Raw genomic sequence first — 15,895 nt, forward strand, 5'->3', positions numbered from 1 at the left:
CTCTTCTCAACGAGCAGCGGATGCTTTGTTACCCCCGTCCCAAAGCACTCACGGGCGGCCCAGTCCTGGCGCAGCAGTCCCTCCCAGCTGCAGTCAGAGCAAGAGATGTTCACCCCTCCGCGCCCAGACTGCAACTGAATGACGCATGTGGGAAGCCGCCGCTGGCTGATCCCGCCCTGGTTTACATTCAGGGTGGGATGTAAATGTAAAACATTTTTAAAAAACAAGAATCGACAGAAGAAAGTTCATTTGTAGTTCTAAACATATTTAGGGTGTTTTTTACTCACTTTTGTCTCTCCCACAAAGTTATTCCTCTCTCCTACAGCATCCATCACAATTACATGCACATGGCCAATTAGGCAAATTAGGTGATGACGTCATTTAGCGACTACTAGCGACTTTTAGGACAGCCAATAGCTACTTTCCTTACTGAGGAGTTGGCAACACTGCAGAAGTGTGCAAAGGCCATTCAGTGTTGCCAACTTGGTGACTTTGTCGCTATATTTAGCGAGTTTTCAGACCCCTCTAGCGACACATTTAAAAAAAAACAATTAGCGACAAATCTAGCGACTTTTTCTGGTGTTATTGGAGACTTTTGGCGACTGACGTGAAAACACGTATCGTTCTTACTCTTCTCAACGAGCAGCGGGTGCTTTGTTACCCCCGTCCCAAAGCACTCACGGGCGGCCCAGTCCTGGCGCAGCAGTCCCTCCCAGCTGCAGTCAGAGCAGGAGATGTTCACCACTCCGTGTCCAGACTGCAAATGAATCACGCATGCGGGAAGCCGCCGCTGGCTGATCCCGCCCTGGCTTACATTCAGGGTGGGATGTAAATGTAGGGTGTTTTTTAATCACTTTTTGTCTCTCCCACAACGTTATTCCTCTCTCCTACAGCGTCCATCACAATTACATGCACATGGCCAATTGTGCAAATTAGGTGATGACGTCATTTAGCGACATCTAGCGACTTTTAGGACAGCCAATAGCTACTTTCCTTACTGAGGAGTTGGCAACAATGCATACAGTCTGAGATTAGATTGTGCGAAAGAAACTACCTAGCTAGCTGGGAAACGTAAGCTAGCTAGCATTACAGTTGAAGTCTGAAGTTCACATACACTTAGGTTGGAGTCATTTAAACTTGTTTTTCAACCACTCCACAAATTTCTTCTTAACAAACTATAGTTTTGGAAAGTCGGTTAGGACATCTACTTTGTGCATGACACAAGTAATTTTTCCAACAATTGTTTACAGACAGATTATTTCACTTATAATTCACTGTATCACAATTTCAGTGGGTCAGAAGTTTACATACACTAAGTTGACTGTGACTTTAAACAGCTTGGAAAATTCCAGAAAATGACATCATGGCTTTAGAAGCTTCTGATAGACCCATGGGGCGGCGCACAATTGGCCCAGCGTCGTCTCGGGTAGGGGAGGGAATGGCCGGCAGGGGATGTAGCTCAGTTCGTAGAGCATGGCGTTGCAATGCCAGGGTTGTGGGTTCATTTCCCACGGGGGGGTATAACAAAAATAAAATAATGCTTGACATCATGGGAAAATCAAAAGAAATCAGCCAAGACCTCAGAAAAGAAATTGTACACATCCACAAGTCTTGTTCATCCTTGTGAGCAATTTCCAAACGCCTGAAGGTACCACGTTCATCTGTGCAAACAATAGTACATTTTAGTCATTTAGCAGACGCTCTTATCCAGAGCGACTTACAGTTAGTGAGTGCATACATTATTTTATTTTTCATACTGGCCCCCCATGGGAATTGAACCCACAACCCTGGCGTTGCAAACACCATGCTCTACCAACTCTACATTCCCTCCCCTACCCTGGACGACGCAGGGCCAATTATGCGCCGCCCCATGGGTCTCCCGGTCGCGGCCGGCTACGACAAAGTATAAACACCATGGGACCACGCAGCCGTCATACCGCTCAGGAAGGAGACACGTTCTGTCTCCTAGAGATGAGCGTACTTTGGTGCAAAAAGTGCAAATCAATCCCAGAACAACAGCAAAGGACCTTGTGAAGATGCCAGAGGAAACAGGTACAAAAGTATCTATATCCACAATAAGACGAGTCCTGTATCGACGTAACCTGAAAGGCCGCTCAGCAAGGAAGAAGCCACTGCTCCAAAACCAACAACAAAAAGCCAGACTACGGTTTGCAACTGCACATGGGGACAAAGATCGTACATTTTGGAGAAATGTCTTCTGGTCTGATGAAACAAAAATAGAACTGTTTGGCCATAATGACCATCATTATGTTTGGAGGAAAAAGGGGGTTGTTGCAAGCCGAAGAACACCATCCCAACCATGAAGCACGGGGGTGGCAGCATCATGCTGTGGGGGTGCTTTGCTGCAGGAGGGACTGGTGCACTTCACAAAATAGATGGCATCATGAGGAAGGAAAATTATGTGGATATATTGAAGCAACATCTCAAGACATCAGTCATCCAAATGGACAATGACCACAAGCATACTTCCAAAGTTGTGGCAAAATGGCTTAAGGACAACAAAGTCAAGGTATTCCCACGGGGGGCCAGTATGAAACAAATACAAATAAAAATGTATGCACTAACTGTAAGTCGCTCTGGATAAGAGCGTCTGCTAAATGACTAAAATGTAAATGTAAAAATTTATTGGAGTGGCTATCACAAAGCCCTGACCTCAATCCTATAGAAAATGTGTGGGCAGAACTGAAAAAGCGTGTGCGAGCAAGGAGGCCTACAAAGCTGACTCAGTTACACCAGCTCTATCAGGAGGAATGGGCCAAAATTCACCCAACTTATCGTGGGAAGCTTGTGGAAGGCTACCCGAAACGTTTGACCCAAGTTAAACAATTTAAAGGCAATGCTACCAAATACTAATTGAGTGTATGTAAACTTCTGACCCACTGGGAATGTGATGAAAGAAATAAAAGCTTAAATAAATAATTCTCTCTACTATTATTCTGCCATTTCACATTCTTAAAATAAAGTGGTGATCCTAACTGACCTAAGACAGGGAATTTTTACTAGGATCAAATGTCAGGAATTGTGAAAAACTGAGTTTAAATGTATTTGGCTAAGGTGTATGTAAACTTCCGACTTCAACTGTATGTAAAACCTAAAATGTATTTTTTAATATAGGAATTCTGCTAGACGATTTAGCATGAGGTCATCTTTGGCATGATATAGTTAGCTAGCTAGGTAGCTGGTACAGTGGCTTGCGAAAGTATTCACCGCCCTTGGTATTTTTCCTATTTTGTTGCCTAACAACCTGGAATTAAAATGGATTTTTTGGGGGTTTGTATCATTTGATTTACACAACATGCCTACCACTTTGAAGAAGCAAAATGTGTTTTTATTGTGAAACAAACAAGAAATAAGACAAAAAAAACTGAAAACTTGTGTGCATAACTATTCACCCCCCCAAAGTCAATACTTTGTAGAGCCTGCTTTTGCAGCAATTACAGCTGCAAGTATCTTGGGGTATGTCTATATAAGCTTGGCACATCTAGCCACTGGGATTTTTGCCCATTCTTCAAGGCAAAACTGCTCCAGCTCCTTCAAGTTGGATGGGTTCCGCTGGTGTACAGCAATCTTTAAGTCATACCACAGATTCAGAGGTCTGGGCTTTGACTAGGCCATTCCAAGACATTTAAATGTTTCCCCTTAAACCACTCAACTGTTGCTTTAGCAGTATGCTTAGGGTCATTGTCCTGCTAGAAGGTGAACCTCCATCCCTGTTTCAAATCTCTGGAAGACTTAAACAGGTTTCCTTTTTAGAATTTCCCTGTATTTAGCGCCATCCATCATTCTTTCAATTCTGACCAGTTTCCCAGTCCCTGCCGATGAAAAATATCCCCACAGCATGATGCTGCCACACCGTGCTTCACTGTGGGGATGGTGTTCTCGGGGTGATGAGAGGTGTTGGGTTTGCGCCAGACATAGCGTTTTCCTTGATGGCCAAAAAGCTCAATTTTAGTCTTATCTGACCAGAGTACCTTCTTCCATATGTTTGGGGAGTCTCCCACATGCCTTTTGGCGAACACCAAACGTGGTTGCTTATTTTTTTCTTTAAGCAATGGCTTTTTTCTGGCCACTCTTCCGTAAAGCCCAGCTCTGTGGAGTATACGGCTTAAAGTGGTCCTATGGACAGATACTCCAATCTCCGCTGTGGAGCTTTGCAGCTCCTTCAGGGTTATCTTTGGTCTCTTTGTTGCCTCTCTGATTAATGCCCTCCTTGCCTGGTCTGTGAGTTTTGGTGGGCGGCCCTATCTTGGCAGGTTTGTTGTGGTGCCATATTCTTTCAATTTTTTAATAATGGATTTAATGGTGCTCCGTGGGATGTTCAAAGTTTCAGATATTTTTTTATAACCCAACCCTGATCTGTACTTCTCCACAACTTTGTCCCTGACCTGTTTGGAGAGCTCCTTGGTCTTCATGGTGCCGCTTGCTTGGTGGTTCCCCTTGCTTAGTGGTGTTGCAAACTCTGGGGCCTTTCAGAACAGGTGTATATATACTGAGGTCATGTGACACAGATTGCACACAGGTGGACTTTATTTAACTAATTATGTGACTTCTGAAGGTAATTGGTTGCACCAGATCTTATTTAGAGGCTTCATAGCAAAGGGGGTGAATACATGTGCACGCACCACTTTTCCGTTATTTATTTTTTAGAATTTTTTGAAACAAGTTATTTTTTTCATTTCACTTCAAGCTAGCTTGCATCATTTGTCAGCACACTAGTGCTGAACAATGAGTGCTTTTTGAGGTCGGTTCGGTTTCGGTTCAATTATTTAAAAAATGAATCAGGGTTTTCGATTCAGGTTTTTGTTCTTTTTTTAGATAAATTAAAATAAAACAATTAATACAAGTCCCATGATGGTAGTGACTGCCATTACTGCTTATCATTTATTAACCATAATTTATTGACATTACTTTACTTCTTTTATTTGATTACTTTATTATTTCATTCCAAGTCATCGCATCTCTATAGAGCTGCTGCCTATGCTGTCTGACAAAATCATAATTTTTGTAGTTCTTCAAAGTAAATAAGGCATACTTATATGACTGCTGAATACCAACTATCAATCACTTAGATCAGGCATTTTCAGGCTCAGGAAGCAACTCCTTTCTATCCCTCTCAATCACATGTTCTTTCTTCTCTCAGTCTCTGTGTCTGCTCCGCAAAGACCAGACAAGTTTAAGTGGGCGTGCAATGAATTATGGTCATTGTAGTTAATTACCGCGTTTTCTGTGCTAAACTTTGAATGCTGATTGGTTAAAACCGTATTATAGCCAGTGTCTATTCCACAAGTTACCACGGGCTAAATCTATGACGTTAACATGCCTATTTACTCTGTTCCATCTGACTGTGCAATCCACTTTCTCATCAGCCCAGCAAAGCAATTTATAAACTTGATCTCCACTATAAAAAGCATCTAGACATTATCTCACATTTCTTTTAGATTAACATTTAGTTTTCAACAGCAGAGATTTGTATAAACCTTGTCTGTTGCTCCGACATTTGCAACATTGTTTCAATATTCAAATACCAGCTCCAGCTGTCCCATAGTATTGAACATGTTGGGACGAGAGACAGGAAGGCAGTGTTTCTCAGCCAGTCTAAATCATGAATCAGCTGGCATCATTTTTATGGATATATATACAAAGAAATGTAAATTGAAAAAATATAAAAGGAAACGAAATGCAGCTAGTTTCAGTCTTTCCAGCTTCAATTTGAAGTGATTGTGTTAGCTGTGTTGTTGGCTAGCTCCTCTGAAGTGAGCACATTTTCTATTCCAGGCAAAATTGCGCCTCATTAGCTCATTTTTATGGATGTATCCAAATAAATGTCACTAGAAAACAGCTTTAACAAATGCAAATGCAGCTACTTTGCTGTTATTCTGGCTTTTGACGTGACTGTAAGTTAGCCATAATTGGCTAGCTCGCAAGCAAGGGATAAGAACGTTGCCAGCCAGTATGGCAATGGAATATTTAGAACGAACGACTGGGTCGCGTCCATCAATATAGAACAAAAAGACTGAACGACTGGGTCGTGTCTCTGGCAACGGAACCAATAGAACGAACGACCAGCTGGTTTGGGTAGCAACCCTAGATTTGTGTCGGGACTATATCTTGTGGAAGGATGAAATAGTATGAATAAATTAATACAAATAAAGTTTTTAATGAAAATATGTCAATCATTATTTGAACATGTTGGTAACCTGTTGTATAAAGTGATACTGCCCTCAAAGCCGGTGTTTGGAGGATATATTGGCACGGTTGGCCGGCACTCGACTTTGTCTCAGGCCTAACAACACCCGTGCAACTATATCCTCCAAACACTGTCTTCTCTGGCATTATGACTTAAATGGAAACTACAACTCGCTACTACATCGCACAGTTCAGGCTTCATCTGATTTATCTCTACATCAGATGAAGCTCACAGAAAGAAATGTAACCCATGTCAGTCAATTAGTTGTTTAAAAAACGAAAAATAACCAACATGTTGGTTAATCACTCAGCACTACAGTACACTAGTGGTAACAATTTTAATACTAACTTACTAGCTAGTGTATTAGCAAAAATTGTGATAACTAGCTAACCCCTTTAATCTGTGGTAGCTAGCTATTAGTGTTAGCAAGTCATGTTAAACACTAGCTAGCTATTATTATTATTAGCTAGCAGTAGATAACATAACAAGCTAAGCCTAAATTGTATAAATCATTATAATGAGGATAGTAGAGTTATGTGTAGCTAGAGTGTCTATGATAAATTGTCATATATTCCTCTTCTCTCCCAGATATTCCCATAAGGTCTTAGATTCCAGGATGGGGAAATGCTTAACAAGAAAGACACAAAATGGGACCATGAGACCCTATGTTAATGTTGTATTTTTAAATAGTTAATCTGTTGTCAATTTCTATTCTGACTTAATGTTAAAAAGGGGAGAAAATACAACCCCTGTTTATCTGATGGGGAATGTTAAAAAGGGGAGAAAATACAACCCCTGTTTATCTGATGGGGAATGTTAAAAAAGGGGAGAAAATACAACCCCTGTTTATCTGATGGGGAATGTTAAAAAGGGGGAGAAAATACAACCCCTGTTTATCTGATGGGGAATGTTAAAAAGGGGAGAAAATACAACCCCTGTTTATCTGATGGGGAATGTTAAAAAGGGGAGAAAATACAACCCCTGTTTATCTGATGGGGAATGTTAAAAATGGGAGAAAATACAACCCCTGTTTATCTGATGGGGAATGTTAAAAAGGGGAGAAAATACAACCCCTGTTTATCTGATGGGGAATGTTAAAAAGGGGAGAAAATACAACCCCTGTTTATCTGATGGGGAATGTTAAAAAGGGGAGAAAATACAACCCCTGTTTATCTGATGTAACATGGGTTACTAATCTGTAGCCTATACATTTTAGTCATAGTATACCAATGATAGGCTACAGATTTTGAGACACTGCAATCAACAAAAAATCCCAATGTATCCTTCTATTAAATTACATTTTGTTCTTTCTGTGTATTGCATATTTGAGGAGATTATATGCCGTTATAAATATTTGCAACTCATTCATAAATTGCCAGAAGTTTTCCACTTTCTTTTCAGGTATATTTTTTGAAGTTACAAATATTGCTAACTCATTTGTTAATGTGTAAGGGTTGGTGTGAGGTGTGACCCAGGTGCGGTGCAGGATAGACAGTAGGCAGTAGGCAAAGATGGTGAAACAAGGATCTTTCCTTGTGGTCCCAAAGCCAGGATACAAAATAACGGACTTATCATGAAAAATAAAGGTGGAGCAAATTGGTCTCCAAAAACAGTCTGACAGCAAAAATACGAACTACTAACTATGACTGAAAACAACAATGAAACAGGGAGAACACTTCTCATGTACCTGTACTTCCGTCTCATGATCAGACACTGATTCGTACTGCTTGACATCAAGAAACTAGCAGAGAAAACTGAGCAAGGGAACACAGGGAAGTGAGGGCATAAATACGCAGGTGAACAGATAGACACAGGTGACACCAATAGGATGATGATTAGTCCCGACTGTGAGTGAGGAGGTGCCTAAGGTTGTTGGAGGATGACACCTAGTGGGTCACTCCGGAACTGCGACCCCCTCCTGTAACATTAATGGTCAGTGGATTGCCACTTTAAAATAAGGTATAATTTTATCAGCTATAAATGTTGATAACTCAGTTATAAATGTTCATAGGTCTGTCACTTTAAAATACGGTATACTTTTAGCAGTTATAAATGTTGATAACTCAGTTATAAATGTTTGTTGGTCTGTCACTTTAAAATAAGGTATACTTTTAGCAGTTACTGTATACATGTGGGTAAATAATTTATAAATGATTTGAGAGTTCCCTCAGAGCTTAGACATACTGTATTTATAGGCAGTGTTGGGTAATCATCACTACATACATGAGAGATGATTCAACACGTTGTTAAACATATTCAGTCAATGAATAGTGGGTATGAAGACCAAAACATTCAACGTTGTGAGATGATAGCTCCTCCACTGTTTCACCAACCGAAGGTATTATGTGTGTTGATATAATCTGGTAAGGGGTAATATACTAGGAATGATGATTGAATAATATCCTGGATACTACTTTGGCCAGGGCATCAGGGTTTCAAAGGTGGGTCAAGACACATCATTAAAACCAACCTCTTCTCTTCCTGGGACAGAGCACCAATACATCACACCCAAAAGTGAGAAAATAGCTATTGTTCAACTGTGCAACTATTGAAAATAAGGTTGCATGATGATACATAAGGGTTAATCTTATAAGCATTTGTAAGTGCATTTATAAATGGTTAATAACTGGAGGTAAATATTGGCTCACTATTTGGCAAAAACTCACTAGTTATTGCACTATTTTGACCGATGCGATATAACCGTTTATTAATGGTCTATAATGCCTTTACAAATGATTAAACAATCCTTAATAACGTCATTATAAACCCTTTAGAAATGGAACCTTGTCGTAAAGTGTTACCGAAAAAATAAATAGGCTACTATCATTGAATGTGCTCCCTCATGTCGTTGTTTCAGACTTCCAAAATGCAAAGTTAAATTTCCTTTATCCTGTATAATAAAGGATTTTCTGTGCGTGTGGGAGTTGGGACGTGTGTTATTACTGTAGGCTTTGGTGAGATAGACTTGTTAAAATACAAAAGGTTTTAGTTTTACTCACTAAACCAATTGGACACCTGTGCACGTTATATGATAATCACCATCAATGTACCATTTGCAATCAGAAAAATCAACATAAACCAAAACAAACATAGAGCGTTCTATCAAATACACCTTATTACACATGTTTATTGTGATAATGCTTCAGTAGTCTACAGTACTTTGCTTTGCCATACCAATGTTCTATCTATGATAAGCTATGTCCGATCTGATATACAGACGTAAAGATATACTTGCACAAAAAATGGTTATCTGCATCTCAATTCATTCTTTCAGCATTACATATCATTTGTTGAGTTCATGTTCAAAAGTCGAAAAGCAAGCTATAACTGCAGTTACAATCCTCAGCAGACGCTCTACCATCGCACTTATCAAATCACTCCAACGGCTGTCCCGCTAATAAAAGAGAAGGGAAAGAGAAAATATAATTAGAATTAACATACTGTATTACTGCCTTTTGAGTTGATGGTGCTCAAGGCTTTAAAAAAATAAGCTGTACACCCATTTATAACAGTATAAAAACTGAATATTACTACGTTCAATTCAAATACTATATTCCCAAATATTTCTAATTGATTGAGCGACGATGGGGTGAAGCTTACAGGCAGGTACAATAATCACAACTTTTATTCTTCACAGTTATGATAAACAGGTCTTCTTAAAATAGCACTTACTGCAGTTGTAGAGACGATTGATCCGCAGAATATCAATCGGGCTCATCTGAGTTGCTCTGCCAATAACTGCATTATTGTCAGGGATTGGAAGAATGGTGGGCTGTGTGTTCCTGGAGAAGGCAAACCTGGAACCAGACAACATAGGGCAGAAAGCTCTCACGCCATCAATTGAAATTAGAGGATGACATGAGTAGACTATGAAAGGGAAAATGATGTATCTTATTTTATGTAACATTACAGCTGTTATTGTAGTAAAGAAAACCTTTATATTAATTCCCTCAACTTACCTTGAGTAGTGCATGACAGAATTATAGTCATATGGAGTACCCAAGTTAATCGTGTCGATCTTTCTGAAATTGAATTCCATTCCTAGGATGGAAAATGTATGATAAATAATTTTCTTACACATTATAATAACTTTCATGAGTAAGCTTATAAAGAAATGCTTTACAGATTATGAATGTTATAAATGCTTATTAATTGTAAAGCTTATAATGCTTACAAATCCTTGTCAATGTTTCTACATGTTTACAAATAATTAAATACTAATGTATTATTATTATAATCAAATAGTAGTACACTATAAATAGTTTAATCAAGCTTTTCCATTAATATTATTAAAGTGTTACTAAGATTTCTTACTCAAAATGGGCAGGAATAATATTTACATATGTTGTACACAATAGTATTTATTATTTCCCTATGAAATTGTTTCAAGATATATATATTTTAAAGCCAGCATCCATGGACGTAGAAAGCACTAACCAGGAATAATGTTCTGAGTCAGGATCTGAACATTGCTATCACGGTCACTGCGTGTTTGCTCGTGGTTGAAGCCCAAGGCGTGCAGCAGTTCATGCTGCACCACAGACAGAAAGACACATCCGTTCCTACTAAGAGACACCACCTGGCCATTGCCCCGGCGTCCAATATACGAGAAACAGCTGCAAACAAGGGTGTATACGGAAGACAAGGTCATTTCTAAAAGCGATAGAGTATTATTTGTATGTAGCAATAACAGTAAAGTATATAGTCAAGTAAATACTAAGTAAATAAGAGTGGCAGAAGACAAGTATAACAGGCCTAGCAATGTAATGTGCAGTGGTCATACCCTGATTGAGACTGGATGTCCACAAAGTCCCTCTGATTGGTTCGGGGAAAGAATCGGATGCAGGTTGATGCAGCAAAGGTTTGCAGGCTACCTTCAATTACGGACCTCTCCCGGGCCGCTGCTCAATGGAGCGATAAGAAAGTCCGAAACTCAATACACACGTGCACACAGACTCATATAATATAGTAAAACCAAACCATTAGGCTCAGCATAAACTCATTTCAGAGAACAAAATACTTACAGTATTGATTAGAGATCACAAAGGGCACATAAACGTTCCCATCAGAGGACTTCTGCCACTTGCAGCCACGAGCTGTGCAGGGGTCAGCGTTCATGAACCCAGTATTTACTGCGATGTCCCCAAACATGACTAGTGGCTCATCAAGTCTTTGTCCTAGAAAACAACACCAAGTGAAGGTTATTATCTGTTTTTCATTCTTGATGTCATTAAATATAGAGTAGGAACATACAGACTGCCTTACCAAGATTTTTGTTGGCCTTCTCAATGAGCGTTGAAGCAGAAAATTCATCCTCCTCAATGCTGTTGGTTCTGGTGCTGTCTGTAGAATGGGATAAAAATGATCTTAAATGCAACTGTGTCCTTAATAACTAATATAATAATAAGATAATATATGTAATTTACATTATAACAATGAATGATTAATAAAACCAGGTTTAGATGACATGATACAATGCTTATAAAGACACGATGAGCATACCAATTTCCATGTAATCTTCACTCCTTTCAAATGAAGCTTTCTGTATGGCAATAGCAGAAGGAAATATGTTCAAATTTGTTTAAAAGTCACATAATTCAGCATCATGCAAAGCTTTTTCCCAATAGTCTCAGATAGACCCTTACCCATGTAGATCGGCCCTGAACTGAGCAGAGAACAGCGATGAAAACAGTCAGCACGAAGACGGGTGCCATGGTGAATGACTGCAGGATGCCCAGGATCAGTCTGTTGTGAACATGATAGACCCGCAGTTTATATACTGTAGGCTGACAGATGCTGTGGTCTCTCAGTATATTGGTAAATTGCAAAAGCACAGCAGATGTTAACCAATTCAACCAAAGTCTTGCTTCAATATGTTAAAAAAAAAAAGTTTCTCAAATCTTGGGAATGTGGTTTTGTGATGTCCAGTCAGTGATAATCTTGCACACGCTTATATGTCATGGGTAATTAATAAGATAAATACTATACAACTGCACTATAACGGAAGGATGCCATTGAACTAAAATATTGGAAACAACTAAATGAGAGCTTGCATAAAGGAATAAGAACACTCAGGTCACACAGTAATGAGATTTATTTTCACTAAAGAAAAATTACTTTTAAGAGGACAGAATAGTAGCCTGACTGATATTTCTCAGGTGGGCAGTCCATATGCCCCATGTCTGATATTTGGACATGGACAGAAGAGCCAGAGTTTCTGAGGATGCTGGTGGGGATGTAGTTTTAAAGCAGTAAAGGGAGCCATGCCATGAAGAGCCTTGTATGTGATTACAAATATTTTGTAGTATATTTTGATCCTATGCAGCCATATACGTTTTCAAGAACCAATAATGGGGTCTCATTATATGGTCACTTGAGAACTTGGTCAGTAACACCATATTCAAACTCTATTGCAGTCCAGTTAGGAGGTTACATAGGTATCAGTGAACGTTATGCAGACATGACAGATGCAGATGGCATTTGGCAGGTTGAGACTGTTATGCAAACTCTCGAAAGGTGGTTTATGTTATGAAATCAATGTTGAAATACTACCCTTAATGTTTTGCTTTGTTCCTGTATTGTCTTTGTGAAAACTGTTGCATAATGTTTGCAGATTTTAGGTTTGAGCACACACTTGCAAAGGTATTCAATCTGGCCATGGGAGTTTTAATGTTAAAAACACAGAAGGAAAGAAATATTGTACATTATGTTGTCATCATATCAAACCTCTACCATGTGAGAGACAGCAAAAAAAGTATTTTAAAATATCTTCAGTTAATTGCACATCATTGTGGTTTCATTGCACACCCACATGAAGAAACTCATCCAGAAAAAACTCAGAGACTTTACATGATTTTACATGACTTTACATTATTTTTTGTACAAAAAATATACATTAAAGATAAAATAAAAGATAGAAGATACATTAAAAATAAAATATAAATATACTATAAAATCTAAAAAATTAACTTAACTTTACATAAAGTAATAGTCAACAAAATGCATATTTAAAGCTTTTTCTATGTTCATAACATAGTTGTACATTTGTCAAATGGATGGGCAGTGTTCCTCCTCAACCCCTTCACAACATCCCTCCCCAACTCCAACCCACATTCTCCAAACACTCAGGTGACCATCGGAAAAAGCATTTCAACTATATCCTCCAAACACTGTCTTCTCTGGCATTATGACTTAAATGGAAACGACAACTCCCTACTACATCGCACAGTTCAGGCTTCATCTGATTTATCTCTACATCAGATGAAGCTCACAGAAAGAAATGTAACCCATGTCAGTCAATTAGTTGTTTAAAAAACGAAAAATAACCAACATGTTGGTTAATCACTCAGCACTACAGTACACTAGTGGTAACAATTTTAATACTAACTTACTAGCTAGTGTATTAGCAAAAATTGTGATAACTAGCTAACCACTTTAATCTGTGGTAGCTAGCTATTAGTGTTAGCAAGTAATGTTAAACACTAGCTAGCTATTATTATTATTAGCTAGCAGTAGATAACATAACAAGCTAAGCCTAAATTGTATAAATCATGATAATGAGGATAGTAGAGTTATGTGTAGCTAGAGTGTCTATGATAAATTGTCATATATTCCTCTTCTCTCCCAGATATTCCCATGAGGTCTTAGATTCCAGGATGGGGAAATGCTTAACAAGAAAGACACAAAATGGGACCATGAGACCCTATGTTAATGTTGTATTTTTAAATAGTTAATCTGTTGTCAATTTCTATTCTGACTTAATGTTAAAAAGGGGAGAAAATACAACCCCTGTTTATCTGATGGGGAATGTTAAAAAGGGGAGAAAATACAACCCCTGTTTATCTGATGGGGAATGTTAAAAAGGGGAGAAAATACAACCCCTGTTTATCTGATGGGGAATGTTAAAAAGGGGAGAAAATACAACCCCTGTTTATCTGATGGGAAATGTTAAAAAGGGGAGAAAATACAACCCCTGTTTATCTGATGGGGAATGTTAAAAAGGGGAGAAAATACAACCCCAGTTTATCTGATGGGGAATGTTAAAAAGGGGAGAAAATACAACCCCAGTTTATCTGATGGGGAATGTTAAAAAGGGGAGAAAATACAACCCCTGTTTATCTGATGGGGAATGTTAAAAAGGGGAGAAAATACAACCCCTGTTTATCTGATGGGGAATGTTAAAAAGGGGAGAAAATACAACCCCTGTTTATCTGATGGGGAATGTTAAAAAGGGGAGAAAATACAACCCCTGTTTATCTGATGGGGAATGTTAAAAAGGGGAGAAAATACAACCCCTGTTTATCTGATGGGGAATGTTAAAAAGGGGAGAAAATACAACCCCTGTTTATCTGATGGGGAATGTTAAAAAGGGGAGAAAATACAACCCCAGTTTATCTGATGGGGAATGTTAAAAAGGGGAGAAAATACAACCCCTGTTTATCTGATGTAACATGGGTTACTAATCTGTAGCCTATACATTTTAGTCATCCATTTTAGTCATTTTAGTCATAGTATACCAATGATAGGCTACAGATTTTGAGACACTGCAATCAACAAAAAATCCCAATGTATCCTTCTATTAAATTACATTTTGTTCTTTCTGTGTATTGCATATTTGAGGAGATTATATGCCGTTATAAATATTTGCAACTCATTCATAAATTGCCAGAAGTTTTCCACTTTCTTTTCAGGTATATTTTTTGAAGTTACATATATTGCTAACTCATTTGTTAATGTGTAAGGGTTGGTGTGAGGTGTGACCCAGGTGCGGTGCAGGATAGACAGTAGGCAGTAGGCAAAGATGGTGAAACAAGGATCTTTCCTTGTGGTCCCAAAGCCAGGATACAAAATAACGGACTTATCATGAAAAATAAAGGTGGAGCAAATTGGTCTCCAAAAACAGTCTGACAGCAAAAATACGAACTACTAACTATGACTGAAAACAACAATGAAACAGGGAGAACACTTCTCATGTACCTGTACTTCCGTCTCGTGATCAGACACTGATTCGTACTGCTTGACATCAAGAAACTAGCAGAGAAAACTGAGCAAGGGAACACAGGGAAGTGAGGGCATAAATACGCAGGTGAACAGATAGACACAGGTGACACCAATAGGATGATGATTAGTCCCGACTGTGAGTGAGGAGGTGCCTAAGGTTGTTGGAGGATGACACCTAGTGGGTCGCTCCGGAACTGCGACCCCCTCCTGTAACATTAATGGTCAGTGGATTGCCACTTTAAAATAAGGTATAATTTTATCAGCTATAAATGTTGATAACTCAGTTATAAATGTTCATAGGTCTGTCACTTTAAAATATGGTATACTTTTAGCAGTTATAAATGTTGATAACTCAGTTATAAATGTTTGTTGGTCTGTCACTTTAAAATAAGGTATACTTTTAGCAGTTACTGTATACATGTGGGTAAATAATTTATAAATGATTTGAGAGTTCCCTCAGAGCTTAGACATACTGTATTTATAGGCAGTGTTGGGTAATCATCACTACATACATGAGAGATGATTCAACACGTTGTTAAACATATTCAGTCAATGAATAGTGGGTATGAAGACCAAAACATTCAACGTTGTGAGATGATAGCTCCTCCACTGTTTCACCAACCGAAGGTATTATGTGTGTTGATATAATCTGGTAAGGGGTAATATACTAGGAATGATGATTGAATA

The 15,895-nt window shown here is 38.7% G+C and overlaps 1 protein-coding gene across 1 annotated transcript; it reads right to left on the bottom strand.

Annotated features, from left to right (window-relative positions):
* Positions 1-9,315: 9,315 nt before the first annotated feature.
* LOC121573321 (hatching enzyme 1.2) lies at positions 9,316-11,964 on the bottom strand. Its single transcript, XM_041885202.1, has 9 exons — positions 11,854-11,964; positions 11,711-11,750; positions 11,474-11,551; positions 11,233-11,385; positions 10,992-11,109; positions 10,646-10,824; positions 10,168-10,249; positions 9,881-10,005; positions 9,316-9,602 (listed from the first exon to the last, which is right to left on the bottom strand). The coding sequence occupies exons 1-9, from the start codon at positions 11,920-11,922 to the stop codon at positions 9,583-9,585; spliced, it is 864 nt and encodes a 287-aa protein (XP_041741136.1). The 5' UTR covers positions 11,923-11,964; the 3' UTR covers positions 9,316-9,582.
* Between the last annotated feature and the right edge of the window lie 3,931 nt (positions 11,965-15,895).

The sequence above is a fragment of the Coregonus clupeaformis genome, unplaced genomic scaffold, assembly GCF_020615455.1.
Source record: "Coregonus clupeaformis isolate EN_2021a unplaced genomic scaffold, ASM2061545v1 scaf0266, whole genome shotgun sequence".
Lineage (NCBI taxonomy): Eukaryota > Metazoa > Chordata > Actinopteri > Salmoniformes > Salmonidae > Coregonus > Coregonus clupeaformis.

What these genes read in the sequence shown, in the direction of transcription:
- LOC121573321 (XM_041885202.1), bottom strand. Translation starts at nt 11,922, where the DNA reads ATGGCACCCGTCTTCGTGCTGACTGTTTTCATCGCTGTTCTCTGCTCA. An exon ending in TTCAGGGCCGATCTACATGG is followed by an intron (nt 11,751 to 11,853) that starts GTAAGGGTCTAT and finishes ATTGCCATACAG; the next exon opens with AAAGCTTCATTTGAAAGGAG. An exon ending in TGAAGATTACATGGAAATTG is followed by an intron (nt 11,552 to 11,710) that starts GTATGCTCATCG and finishes CCCATTCTACAG; the next exon opens with ACAGCACCAGAACCAACAGC.